Source organism: Mauremys reevesii, linkage group 25 (genome assembly GCF_016161935.1).
Source record: "Mauremys reevesii isolate NIE-2019 linkage group 25, ASM1616193v1, whole genome shotgun sequence".
NCBI lineage: Eukaryota > Metazoa > Chordata > Testudines > Geoemydidae > Mauremys > Mauremys reevesii.
This window is the reverse complement of record NC_052647.1, coordinates 15763653-15777396: the sequence shown is the minus strand read 5'-3', so window position 1 is coordinate 15777396 and position 13744 is coordinate 15763653. Positions and strand designations below refer to the sequence as shown.

General features: G+C 68.1%; 1 protein-coding gene across 4 annotated transcripts in view; it reads right to left on the bottom strand.

The window, feature by feature from the left end:
* Positions 1 to 13744, bottom strand: part of DGKA (diacylglycerol kinase alpha) — a 31091-nt gene that overhangs the window by 10277 nt on the left and 7070 nt on the right. Inside the window, exons 1-5 of one of the 4 annotated variants that reach the window (XM_039514137.1) lie at positions 10978 to 11089; positions 1717 to 1812; positions 985 to 1061; positions 719 to 869; positions 214 to 294 (exon numbers count right to left, since the gene is read on the bottom strand). In XM_039514137.1, coding sequence (XP_039370071.1) covers positions 214 to 294; positions 719 to 869; positions 985 to 1061; positions 1717 to 1786 — 379 coding nt within the window. In that variant the 5' untranslated portion in view covers positions 1787 to 1812; positions 10978 to 11089. Of the gene's footprint in view, positions 1 to 213; positions 295 to 718; positions 870 to 984; positions 1062 to 1716; positions 1813 to 10866; positions 11090 to 13744 lie in introns of those variants that run through there. The other 3 variants (XM_039514140.1, XM_039514139.1, XM_039514138.1) reach the window with 3 other exon arrangements.

Here is a 13744-nt window from a genome sequence, read left to right as displayed (position 1 = left end):
CCCCTGTCCAGCCCACCTCCTAGCACAGCCTGGCAGCCCCCACCCGTCTGGGGACCCCTCCCCCAAAGGTCTCCCACGAGCCCCCCCGGGGCCACCCCCACCCCCCTTAGGAACCCACCGCAGGTCTGAGCCCGAGAGCTGCCCCGAGCTCGTCGCCTCTCCATGGGGCTGGGGCGGGTGGGACATGCCCCCCCGGTGCCCCCCCAGACTCACACTCCAGCTTGTCCTCGGGGCGTCCCCCCTCCAGCAGCGAGAAGTAGCAGGAGACGTCGTTGACGCAGACCAGGCCGCTGCCTGCAAAGGGACAGAGCCGGTGCTGAATCCCGCAGCCCCCCTGCCCCACACGGGACCCAGGAGATCGGGCCCCGAGGCACATTCACTCCTCGGCTTCAGCTGCCATTGGGGGGGAGGAATGGTGAGCAGTGACGGGAAACAGGGGACCCTCTGCCCCCCCCCAATATCAGCTGCAGCCCCTAACCCCAGGCAGCCTGTGCCCATGTCACCCCCCTCCCCAAGGCAGGGGGGGGCCCAAGACACAGGCCCTATCCTCAATTCAGCTCTGGCCACTGCAGCAATCTGGCTAGCAACTGCCCCCTGCTGCCTGGGATGAGAACTGCTCCTCTGCATGTCATATCCCCCGTACAGTCAGCATCTGATGGGGATTCTCCTCCAGCTCAGTCAGGCTGACGGAGCAGGCGGAGCCGGTGCACACCCTTACCTGGCTGCTCCCCGAGGCCCGGCTGCTGCCCGGGGGCCTCCCCGGGCGAGGTCTGGAAGGACAGGAAGAGGTGCTGGCAGAGCGCGTCTGAGATCTCCTCGGCCTCCAGGTAGCTCCGCATAAACAGCTTGAAGCCCTCAAAGTCGATCGACTGGGGGGAGGCAGCGGGGGGGGCAGTTAGGGGGGGGCCTGGCTCAGAGCAGGGGGGCTCTGGGGTCAGACTGGGACCCCCCGAGTGGCACGGGGGGGCATTGGGGCAAACTCACGTCTCCCTGCAGCTGCTGCACCAAGGTACCATCTCCATAGAACTCCTGCAGCACGTCCTGGACCTTCCTGCTGCTGTCTGGGGGGGAGAGACAGGGGGGTCAGGATCCCAGGTTCCCCCCCCGGAGCCAGGAGGGGGGAGCAGCCCTGGCCTGGAGCAGATACTGCCCAGACCCACGGCCAAGCCCTCCCCATCCCACAGCCCTGCCGGGGTGGGGGGGGGGGAGCTGCAGATCTGCCGCCGTGACCCCCGCCCTGCTCTGGGGGCAAATCCAGCCACTCTACTGCCCCCCCCAAGCCTCCAGGCAGGTCAGCCCCCCACGGCAGGAAATCAGCCCCACCTGCGGGCCTGGAGTGGTGGTACCAGGGCAAATTCCCAACAGAGGCGACCCCTCCCCCACTGCAGAACCTGATGGGGGGGTCCCAGAGGGGCCGATCCCCCCAGTGTGAAGCGGGATGTGGGTGGGGTTAACGCTGACATGGCTGGGCTCAGCTGCCACCCACCACCCGGGGCCCGATCCTGCTCCCGTCAGAGCAGGGGCAACTCCCCCCCCGGCCCCCGCCCGAGGCGGAGCCCAGACCAGCAGGGCTGCGGGGGTGGCGCTCGCTGGTGGGGGGGGCCTTCCCCTAGGCACCCCGATGCCCTGGGGGGGACGGGCCGTTCCCACAGGGATCCCCCGGGGCAGCGGGACCACGGCGAGGGCAGGGCCGTCCCCGGGGGGCCGGTTACTCACAGTCAATGTACTTCTGCAGGTGGGCAAACTCCTCGGGGCTCAGGGTGGCCCACTCCTTGCTCTCCGACATGACGCTCTGGGGCCTCCGGGCTGCGGCTGGGGGGGGGTGGGGGGGGGGGCAGTTAGACTCCCGTGGGGGGGGGACAACAGGAGCCAATGGGAGTGAGGCCGCAGAGCACGAGGGGCCCCAGGGAGGTGCCGGGGGGGGGCGCTGGGCAGTGCCCCTCCCGGATTAGCTGAGTCGGCACATTCCCCGTCTCCAGCCCCCAGGCTCCGCCAGCCAAGCCCCTGGCGCCCCCTGACCTCCTGGGCCAACCCGGGGGGGCCTGCGCGGGGGCTGCCGGGAGTGGGGCCTGATCCGCCCCTTCTGGACCCACCGCCGAGACCCCCGGCCCCACGGGCTCTTAAAGGGATGTTCCCCAATTACCGACGGGGGGGGGCTGGCCGCCTGCCAGCAGACGGGGGCACCGTTTGCCCCAGAGCAGCCCCATGGCCAACACAGACACCCCTGCCGGCTCCAGTGCCGCGGGGATCCGGAGCAGGACACTTGGGGGGCGCCTGGGCCGGCCGGTGCCCCAGCAGCCTGGCACGGAGCTGCCGGCCCAGCGCCGCGGGATCCGGAGCAGGACACTTGGGGCGCCTGGGCGGCCGGGGCCCCAGCAGCCTGGCACGGAGCTGCCGGCTCCAGCGCCGCGGGGATCCGGAGCAGGACACTTGGGGGGCGCCTGGGCCGGCCGGTGCCCCAGCAGCCTGGCACGGAGCTGCCGGCTCCAGCGCCGCGGGGATCCGGAGCGGGACACTTGGGGGGCGCCTGGGCCGGCCGGTGCCCCAGCAGCCTGGCACGGAGCTGCCGGCTCCAGCGCTTTATAGCCGCCACGCCGCCGGCTCTGCTCAATATTTAATGGTGCCAAGTCACGGCTGGGGGGGAGCTTTGTGGTTCTCCAATCGCGGCTGTGAATTGGGGACGGGGGGGGAATCGTCTGATTCAGAGACACAAACTGGGGGGGGAGAGAGGTGGGACTTGGCAACAGGCCAAGCCCCGCGAGGTGCAGGCCGGGGCCTGGGGCGCAAATCGCGTAAGGACCAGCTGGGGTCCAAAGGCAACAGCAATGCCTGGGGGGGGGGTGTGAGCAGCATGGGGGAGGGGCCGCCGCCGCTCCAGCCTTCCCCGCCCTGTTCCCGGGTCTAATGGTTACTGCAGGGGACTTAGCAGCCAGGATGCCTGGGTCCCATTCCTAGCTGTGCCGCTGACGCTCTGCTGACTGCCCCTCTGTGCCTCAGTTTCCCCCTCAGGGGAGACTAGAGCACTGAGTGCTTGGAGAACCTCCCGCTCAGTGGGAGCAAGGGGCTGTTAGCACCAGGGGGGCAGCCTGCTCTGGGGCGGCCCCCCCGTTTCTTTCCCCAGCAGCAGCGTTTTCCCAGGATTCGAGCCCACCAGAGGCCCCCCCCACTCCATTACGGAGATGATTTATTCATGTTGATACCGATCTCGGCGCACACCTGGGAGCTGCCGGCCGCACTAAGTGCTCCGAGGTCTCTGCGGGGCAGGGAGAGGACGGGACGTGCCGCCCCCATTAACGCTAATGGGGCTAATCTGAGCACCAGGGCCGCCAGCCCCCTTGCAGCCCAGACAGCAAGTCTGAGACCCCAGAGCGGCTTGGATGGTGCCCTCAATCCTGACCCACAGTCCCTGCTAGCCCAGCTCTGGGTCCCCCCAGCTCTGCCAGTGCCCCTCACTCCCGACCCACAGCCCCCTGCCAGCCCAGCCCAGGGTCCCCCCAGCTCTGCCGGTGCCCCTCACTCCCGACCCACAGCCCCCTGCCAGCCCAGCCCTGGGTCCCCCCAGCCCTGCTGGTGCCCCTCACTCCCGACCCGCAGCCCCTGCTAGCCCAGCCCTGGGCTCCCCCCAGCCCTGCCGGTGCCCCTCACTCCCGACCCACAGCCCCTGCTAGCCCAGCCCTGGGCTCCCCTCCAGGACAAGCTGGAGCAGTAACTCACTGCTTAGCCAGGCCGGGCTGACGGTCACTAGTGCGGCTGGAGAGGGAGCCCACGGCTGGTCTAGCAGGGGGCTGCGGGTCGGGAGTGAGGGGCACCGGCAGAGCTGCGGGGGAGCCCAGGGCTGGGCTAGCAGGGGCTGCGGGTCGGGAGTGAGGGGCACTGGCAGAGCTGGGGGGGAAGGGCACAAAACTGGGGGTGCTGGCTAGGGAGATGGGGACTCAGGGCTGAGCTAAGAGGAGCTGAGGGGCTAACACGCAGGACAATGAAAATGAAGGAGGGGCAGGAGGCAGGACTCCTGAGTTCTCCCCAGCTCTGGGAGAGGAGCAGGGGCCGGGGGGGGGGGCTGGGAGCCAGGACTCCTGGGTTCTCTCCCGGCTCTGGGAGGGGAGTGGAAGCCAGTGGTTAGAGCAGGGGGGCTGGAGCCAGGACTCCTGGGTTCTCTCCCGGCTCTGGGAGGGGAGTGGGGCTGGTGGGTTAGAGCAAAGGGGGCTGGGAGCCAGGACTCCTGGGTTCTCTCCCGGCTCTGGGAGGGGAGTGGGGCCCAGCGTTTAGCTCTGCCAACCTTCCTGTACCCCGACCGGCCCCACCCCCTGTTCCACTAGCTCCAAGGCCCTGCAGCTGGGGGGGGGCTCTGACTTTGCCTCATTCCCAGCCCCCCCTTTTCATCCCAAACATGTGACTAACCAACCCCCAACTCACCCCCCCCCCGGGGCAGCTGCTCTGGGGCCAGCAGAGCCAGGAGTCCCCCCCTCCCACCCTATGGGGCCGGCTGGGGGAGGGGACGACAGAGCCAGTCCAAGCCCTTTAACAAACGACTTCTGCTTTCGGTGGCTCCATTTTTAGAGCAGTTGGGGGGGGGCCACACCCACAGGGATCCCCCGTCCCTCCCTGGGTCAACATGGGGCTGTCCCAGGGCAAGGAACAAACCACTGGGACCGGGGGGGGGGCAGGGTGCTGGTGCCACCTCCCCCAACATACCCCCCCAGCCACGCCACCATCACCCTACACAAACCTCACCCCCTGTGCCCCCCAGCCATGCACACGCCCCGCACGCAGCCCCCACCCCATGGTGCATGCCCAGCTGGGGGGGCAGGCGGCCGCTCAGCACCCCCCACTTTCACGCAGGGGGTTGGGCTTCGAAGGCGGCTTTGCTCAGTGCCCGCCCCCAGGGACCCCCTGGGCGAGGGGGGGCAGGAAGGAAAGGGGGAGGCGAGAACCATGCCGAGGGCCGGCCCAGGCAAACGGCTCCTGGCACCCGAGCCGAGACTGCAGAGATCCCAGGGGCCTGGCTAGCTACCCGCCCGCCCCCGGCTGAATGGAGTCCCTGGGGGGAGGGGGGGCGCTCAGGCAGCCCGGCTGCACACGAGGGGTGGGGGCTACGGGGTATGAGGGGGCTTCCCGACGCCTCTCAGGGAGGCTGCTGTCAATGCAGCCCCTAGGATGTGAGTTTAGTGGGTCCTCAGCTTCACCCTCACCTCTGATTGGCAGCAGCTGACCCCCCCCCCCCCCCGCCTGATCAGGACTCAGAGATGGAGCCCAGCCCAGGGATGGTGCAGCTGGGGTCAGGCAGGGAAATTCCTGCCTGACCCCAGCTGGGGACCAGGCTGTGCCTTGGAGCATGAGGATTGCCAGCCCCCTGGGAGAATTCCAGCCTTGCTCCTCCAGCCGGCCTGGCCTTTCTGTCAGCTCACTTCCCCCTTTGCCCCCAGAGGATCCTGCTGCCAGTGACTTGCACAGGGTAATCACCCGGGGAGGGGGAACCGTGAGCTCTGAGCCCAGCATCAGTCAGAACCGGGGCAGGGAAGGCAGATGCAGCCACAGCCAGGGTGAGAGGCCGGGCACTGCATCTGCCTGAACAAACTTAGTGGCAAAGCGAATAAACCCTGTTGTTAATAGCGCCGTGAACCTTCGCTACCAGCTGTCCTTATAGCCCCGATAGGATCCTGCTCCCCCGCCCTTTATAGAAGGGAAACTGAGGCAGAGCGGTGATGCGACACAAAGTGAACCAGCAGGACTACTGAGAAAAGAACCCAGGAGTCCTGGCTCCCAGCCCCCCTACTCTAACCACTAGACCCCACTCCCCTTCCAGAACTAGGAACAGAACCCAGGAGTCCTGGCTCCGGGCCCCCCCGAGCTGTCGGGAGGAGGGCAGGCACGCCAGGCCTGGGGGAAGGGGCACCGACTCCACCCTGGACACATCCCAGTGAGCCTGAGGTTACCGAGTCCTGCTAACTCCATCAGCGGCGCTAAATTTAGCTCAGTTCTGCCTGCCCCTGGCTCCAGCTGCCGAGCGGCAAATGGAAACCAGATGCTGGGAGAAGCCGTGTGGGGTTGGAGGCCAAAGCTTAACACCTTGATCCCCAGGGGACGGCCGAGCAGGGGGCCCGGCCCCGCTGCCCCCGGCCCGGCCCCGCTGCCCCCGGCCCGGCCCACGACTCGGAGCAGCCTCGGCTCTGACCCAGCACTGGCTCCGCTCCTGGGACGCCGACTGGCTCGGGCCAGGGAGGAGAGAAGGGACCCCAGGGACTCACTGTGCAGCCCCCCAACCAAGGGTCCAGCCAGTCCCCCCCAGCCCCAGCTCCAGTGACACCTGACGGGCGTCTAGCTGGGGCCCAGGCGATCCAGGGCAAAGCCCCTCCCCCGACCCTTTGTCATGAGTGGGGCAGCGCGGGGGGGGGGGAGGTCAGACACCAGCTCCCTTCCCTGGGACACCGTGGGGCCTCTCCTCACCAGCCCCATTGCTCCTGGGGGGGCACAGCAGGGCTGCACCCCAGCCCGGGGTGTTATCTCAGCCTGACAGAGGAGATTTTTGGCAAGGCGGCTGCTGTGCTAACGGCCCCACCCCGCCCCCCTTGGCATGGGGCCGCAGCTTCCCAGCCTGGGGGGGGGCAGCTCCCCTGCTACTGCGCCTCGGCCTCCCCCTTGCCACGTGCATCATGCCTCCCAGCGCCCGTCACCCAGCAAGTGCCAAGGTACCTGGGGGCTGCACAAGGCAAGGGGGGGGGGAGGGGGGACACCGGTCTTAGCAGCTCCTGACCCACAGCCCCCTGCTATCCCAGCCCTGGGCTCCCCCCCCCCCAAGATCTACCAGTGCCCCCCAATCCTGGTCCAAAGTGCTCTGTAAACATGAGTCATTAGTTTAGCCTCACAGCCTCCCTGCTTTCCAGATGGGGAAACTGAGGCAGAGAGGGGCAGGGACTTGCCTACAAGCACCCCGAAAAGAACCCAGGAGTCTTGACTCCCACCATTCTCCCTCTGGGGCTGCCCATCTTCACAGCATCACATCCGCCCCCCCCATGCCACGCCGCCCCCCCAGCCCAGCTGAGCCCGCGCTCCCCACCAGCCAGTGCTGGCCAGAGGCAGGGGTGGGAACACCGGGGTGCTGGCCCAGGCTGGCAGGCTCCCCCCCCCCTTCCCCGGGATTCCTGGCTAACCTGCTAATGGGATCGAGCTGCCCTTAAATGCTTCCCTGACTTAGCTGGGGGTGAAGCCCTGCGTGGGGCTGGGGCGAGGGGCTGGGCGAGGGCTCGCCAGGGGGCCGACTGGCCACGCAGGAGGGGTGGGAATGTCCAGGGAATGGCTCAGTGCCCTGCTCTGGGACCCCCCCCCCCATCCAGCTGTCTTCCCCACTCTGGGCATGGGGCTTCCCGGGCGGGCAGGCAGGGGCAGCCTGGCCCCACTGCCAGGAGCCTGGGAATTGGCTGGCCCCCACCCAGCCCCCACCTGACTGATGGGAGGGGTCATCCCCCACAGGCGGGACTTAAAGGGACAGCACAAGGAGAAGCTTTGGGGAAGGTGGTGGGGGCTGGGAGCCAGGACTCCTGGGTTCCAGCCCCAGCTCTGGGAGGGGAGTGGAAGCTAATGCATGGGGAGGGGGTGGGAGCCAGGACTCGGGGGTTCAGTGCCCTGCTCTGGGAGGGGAGTGGGGTCTGGTGGTTAGAGCAGGGGGCTAGGAGCCAGGACTCCTGGGTTCCAGCCCCAGCTCTGGGAGGGGAGTGGGGGCCAGGACTCCAGGGCAGGGACTCTCCATTTTAACTCACTCGCACTGGACACAAGGCAGCTGTCCCAACGCCGTGAGCCAAGCGACAGTGGGTCTGAACTGCACCTGGCAGCCGGCTCCCCGCACAGCTCTGATCTCCCTGGGCTTCCCCGCCAGCCCAGCCATCGGCTCTGACGCAGCCCCCAGCCAGATCCAGACACCGCGAGTCGGTTCCTCCCTGCCATTGTCAGGCCAACACCCTGCGTTCCCAGCGAGTTCAGGCCTGCGGAACCAGCAGGCTTGAATGAAGGAAACACTCCTGCCCTGGGCTGCGGCTTTAACAAGTGCTTCGGCGCGACTGCTGGTGCCGGGCCCCTCACCCGGCGTCTGACTCCGGGGGACCCTGTTCCTAGGCCGGGGCAGGGCGAAGCCCTAACTCACCGCACTCCCCGGAGCCTGGGCCTGGCCTGCCTCCCGCAGAGGTTCCAGCAGCCCCGAGGCAGCTCTAAGTGACACACTGGGAAATGGGGGAACAGTCACCACACAGGGCCCTGATCCCAGCTCCACAGGGGGGGCCCTGGGGGGGTAATAAGGTAATAATTGGAGATACACCAATCTCCTAGAGCTGGAAGGGACCTCGCAAGGTCATCGAGTCCAGCCCCTGCCTTCACTAGCAGGACCAATTTTTGCCCCAGATCCCTAAGTGGCCCCCTCAAGGATTGAACTCACAACCCTGGGTTTAGCCGGCCACTGCTCAAACCACTGAGCCATCCCTCACCCCTTTCACCCAGCCACAAGCTGAGCGTCACCGAGACTCCCCCGCCCCCACCAGTGACTGCGGCTCTCCCCTTGATTAACGGAGGTTCCTGCTTCATCCCGGTCTCTCTGCAATGCCCCTCCCGCCGCACTTCAAAGCAAAGCCCCATCGGCCACCCCCTGCCCCCCACCCACAGAGCAACAGGACAGTCTAGGCTGCAGCTCCCCAGAAAGGGTTCGGTCAGCTGGACCCTGCACCCCCTCCCGCCTCAGCACAGTCAGAGGGATCCAGCGAGCCAGGCCCGCCGCTGCCCCAGTCCCTCCACACGACCCACAGAAGGGATGAGCATGGGGGAGGGGGGGGTTCCACCCAGTCTTGGGTCCCCCCCTCGCTTGGCATCCTGAGCTGGGTCAGCGCTTGGATGGGGGTGGGCCAAGGAGCTGCCGGCCCAACGAGGGCACCCTTCCCTCTGCCCTCAGACCTCAAACCACCGCTCTGCCGGGCCCTGTCTAAACAGCTGCTGCGCCTCACCCCAGAGGTGGCCGCATCTCCGTGGCAGAAGATGACCTGTCTATAGCCAGTGCTGGGGGAGGAAAGGCGCTCGGGAATCGCACGTTATTGTTTGTCCACCGTTCAGAGCTTGGCAGGAAGCAATTCTATTTTCCTTAATTAACAATCACTCCTGCCCCCGCCCCTGTTATTTACCCAGGAGCGCTCGTAAACGTGCCCTTTGGCACATGACTGGAGCTGGGCTCTTTAGCACAGGTGGATGCTGCCTCTCCGGTCTGAGGAGAATTGCTGGGGGCAGGACAAACCCTTCCCAGCCCCTGCGCCTGCAGCGTCGCTTTCTCACCATGGATCGTTCCAGGCTCCAGAAAAGAGAGTGTCAAAGCCAAGCAGAATATGAAGCGTAACCCCGGAAACTCGCCCCGAGGATCAGTTAACCGAGGGGCGGGTAGGACTGGGAGCCAGGACTCCTGGGTTCCATTTCCCCGGGAGCCTTCCCAGCGCTGAAGGAAGGTGCCCACGCTGGCGGTCCAGTCGCGACACACTCGGGGCGATTTCTGCCCTGGCGGCGAGGGAGCCGGACTGGCCGAAGCCCCAACCTGGCCCAGGAAGGATTTTTTCCCCCCATATATAAAAGTTAAACAAGATGGCGGGGCCTTTGTGACTTGAGTCCCGGGGGCTGGTTTTCTCCTGGGCCAGGGCATCACACACCGAAACCTGCCTCCGAAATCCCGTGGGAGGCTGAACCCCTAAAAGCTCCAGGGAGCCGATCCTCGGCTAGTGTAACCATCAGTGCTCCCCCGTGCCCCCAGGCACCAAGCCCAGGCCCCCCGGCTCCCGCACACGGCGATTCGGCTGGGCTCTCTCGTTAGCAGAGCCAGAGGGCCCAGCAGGCAGGGTTGATCCCAGCCAGACCAGTCCTTGGGGCTCAGAGATTCACCAGCCGCGCCTGGAGCCAGAGCTCAGCACCCAGCAGGAACCGGGGTTGGGTTCGAGGTGCTCCACCGCGTGCTTTGCTGGCCACACAGGCCCATCACTTCAGGCAGGGGTCTTCCCCTGTGCCCTGCCTCGCGGTTCCCCCTGGTCAAACCTCTGCCCCTCGCTACACGGCCACCCACTGCCGCCCGCTGGCCCCACTCGGCCACCCGCCGGCCCCACTCGGCCACCCGCCGGCCCCACTTGGCCACCCGCTGCCACCCGCCGGCCCCACTCGGCCACCCGCCTGCCACCCGCCGGCCCCACTCAGCCACCCGCCGGCCCCACTCGGCCACCCGCTGCCCCCCGCCGGCCCCACTCGGCCACCCTCAGCCAAACACCCCAGCGCCTCCTCCTGCGTCCCTGCAGCCCCCCAGCGCGGCGACGGCTCCATGGCAGCTCGGGGGGTAGGTGGGGAACGCGGCACCGACCCGGCGGGGGGAGCCCTGGACCCCTCCGGCCCTGGCCATGCGGGACGGGCGCTCGGGATGGTCCCTCCTGGCCAGACTCTATGAATGGGGGCAAGAGCCCAGCACCCCCTCCCGCTCCCGGCAGCCCCCCCAGCCAGGAGGGACTGAACCAACTCGCCCCGTGGGTCACCCTGGGGCCAAGCCGGGGCACGGAGAAGCCCCTCCCCCTGCCCAGCGCCTGGCACAGGAGCCAGACCCGGACTGGGGGGGGGGGGCTGCGGCCACCAGCTCCTGTGCCCAGCGCCGGGCACTGCAGGGAGCGGGGCACCCACCGGGCACCGCGAGCGGGGAGCGGCCGGACCCGGCTCCGGCTCCGGCTCCTGCCCGGGCGCTGCGGGAAGGGGAAGCCCCGGGAGCGCAGGGAGCCCCCGGGCCGCCGCAAAGTTTCTTTGCCCCTCGCCGGCGCCGGGGGCTGCGGAGCCGGGCGGGGTCCCCGCAGCCCCGTCCCCCCGGGCGCGCCCTACCTCGTCCGGAGCTCGGCAGCGCGGGGCGAGCCTGGGGCGCCGCCCGGCCGAGCCCGGCCCCGCTGACATCACCCCCGCCCCGGCACCTCCCCCCCGCCGGGGCCCCCGCACCTTCCTCCGGCGCGGCGCGAAGCGAGCTCCGGGCGAGGCGGGCAGGTTCTCCCGGGCCCCGCAGCGGGTTTGCGACGCCCCCTCCCGGAGCCTCCTGCCCCGGCCGGCTCGAGCGAGCCGGGGGGGGGGGGGGGCCACGGTTAAAGAGACAGCAGCGCCCTGCACCAGCCTGCAGCGAGAGCAAACCCCGCAGAGCCCCCCCCCCCCCCGCGGGGTTAGTTACAGCAAGAATCCAACCCGGGGGCTGGGGCTGGCCCGCTGCCAGCAGAGCTTTTCTGGGGACCCCCCCCGGAACCCCCCCCACGCCTGGGCCTTGAACCGCAGGGCTGGGGGGGGGCTTGGGGCCAAACTCAGGGGTGGTGCAAGCAGCTCCCACTTCAGCGTGTGGGGGGGGCTGAGGTGGCAGGACTGGGCGGGAGCCCCCGGCGCCCCTGGCAGGAGGAAGGCCCCAGCCCTGGCAGGTGTTTGCCAACCTGCTCTGAAACCCTCCAGTGATGGCGATTCCACCACCTCCCTGGGCAGTTACTGAGGCGTGTGGGGGCAGCCGACTTCCCAGGCCGGCCTGCGCCCGAGTCTGGGGGGCTGGATTCGTGCAGGGGGCCTGGTGTCTCTCTGCTCCCCAAGCCGGCAGCACGCGGGGGCCTCTGGCTCTGTGCAGGCCTGACTCGATGGGGCCGTGTGGGCACCTGGGTGCTGGGCCTGGCCCCGTCTCCGTGCTGGGGGGGGGGGTTCTGGGTCCCTCCGCGTGTGAGGACTCGATCTCGGTGTGTGCCAGGTGCACGTCCGTGTGGGGGTGGAATCAGCCTGGATCTCTGCATGTGGGTGCAGGCGTGTACCTGTCGCTGGCTCATCCCTCGGCACCGACCCGTGGGTGTGCCAGAGCCAGCCTGTGCAGCTCCGTGCACGTGGGTCTGCCCAGGCCTGCCCTCGCCAGGCGCCTGTCAGAGCCTCGCTCCGGGCGCGCGGGCTCCGAGTGCTCTCTGGGATCGACGCCAGGCTGCCAGGTGCGAGGGGGCGGCACTGATCCAGAGCCGGCGGCAGGAGGGGACCTGCCCCCCAGTCCCCTCGAGCCGTTCGTCCCTTTCTAGGCCCTCATCCTTCTCCCCCAGGCGTGATCAGTGGGCACATGTGTGCTGCGAAGGGGCTGCCCCCCCACAAGCCCCTGCAGTCTGGGCAGGTGAGCGGTGCTCCCCGAGCAGCTGGCTCTGGTGCGGAGTCTTGCGCCCTGGGCTACCAGTCCAGATCCAGTTGAGTTGCTGCCACGTGACTGGCACAGATGGGCCCCCTCCCAGCCAGGCTCGGAGGAGAGGCCAAGGACTGACCGGGCCGGGGAGACTCGACTCCTGTCACTCCTGCTGGGGCCGTCTGCAGACAGAGGAGCCCAGAGTGGAGGGTGGTAGCCCCAGAGCCCCAGGGCGAGGCACAAACCCTGCAGCTGGAATTTCCCCTTCGTGGGCTGCCGAGCTTTGCTCTGCGGGCTGAGCGTGTGTGTGGGCGGGAGGCGCGAGTGCTGCGGGGAGCCGATGCCGCCTCTGCAGCTGTTTCCATCCAGGGCCACCGGGGGGGGGGGCAAGTGGGGCCCCCACGAGAATATAGTATCTATAGTATTGCAACTTCTTTTTTATGGAAGGGGGCCCTGAAATTGCTTTGCCTCAGGCCCCCTGAATCCTCTGGGTGACCTGAGCCCATCTCACGTGACCCTGTTACCCTCCTTCGCGCCTGGCTTTGCAGATGGGGACAGGGAGGCTGGGAGAGGAGAAGGGACTTGCTCCAGGCCCAGCAGTGAGTCAGTGGCAGAGTTGCTTGGCAGTTCCTGGCCCACTGCTGGGGACCCAGGCAGTGCTGCCCTCCACGATTGCACGGTCTCTTCAATGCCGCAAACCAGGCTGGGGCGGGGGGGCTGGACTCTGGGCCATGTGCTCTGCCCCCCTCTCTAGTTCTACCCCCCCCCATTTCGTACAGAGTCTGGGAAAGCCTCTAGCAGCGGCTCGCGCTGGGAGCAGATCGAGCAGCCCCCAGGGCTCTGCCCGAGGACGGTGCAGACGCTGCGGCAGCCAGACCTGCAGAAATTCCGGCCTGTCGCTCAGCCGCAGCGGAGCCGGAAATAGGAGCCGAGTAACAAAAGCGGCGTTTTTATCTCCCCTGGGGATCTCCGGCTGTTGCAGCATTGTGTGTGCTCCGCACGAGGGCAGGATGTGCCCCGCCTCGCGCCCGGAACCCCCCCGCCCCAGGTGGGGCCGCACGTCCCGGCCCTTGGAGGGAACGAATCGATGGCTGGACGTGGCCACGCGGCTCAGGGCGGGAGGATGTTACCGAGGTGAAGGGACTGAGCACGTGGCAAGGGGAGACACCCGGTGCGGAGCCAGGAACTGGCAGCCCGCGTGGCCGCCCCGGCCCCTCGCTCAGTGGGAAGGCCCAGGAGCCGATGAGCCATGTTGATGGAGCTCGTGGGGTGGGCAGGGTCCCTCTGGCTGGGGGGGAGGGGGGCGGGATCTCACTGTGCTGTGGGTCTGGCTCAGAACGAAGCGGGCACCGTTCCCAGCCCTGCATTGACTCAGTGACTGTGCTGCCAATCAGGCTGTCGAATCGAAATACCAGCTCGGCTGAATCACGCCGCTGTGGCGGGGCCAAGGGCTCTCATGGGCCAACCCTGCTCCGGCTGACGAATTCTTCAAAGGCGGCTGGTTCGTCAGGCTTTCAAACGACAGCCGGGGGGGGGGGCAGGAGCATATTTACCATCCTGTGAAACCCAACAGGAATGGGGGGG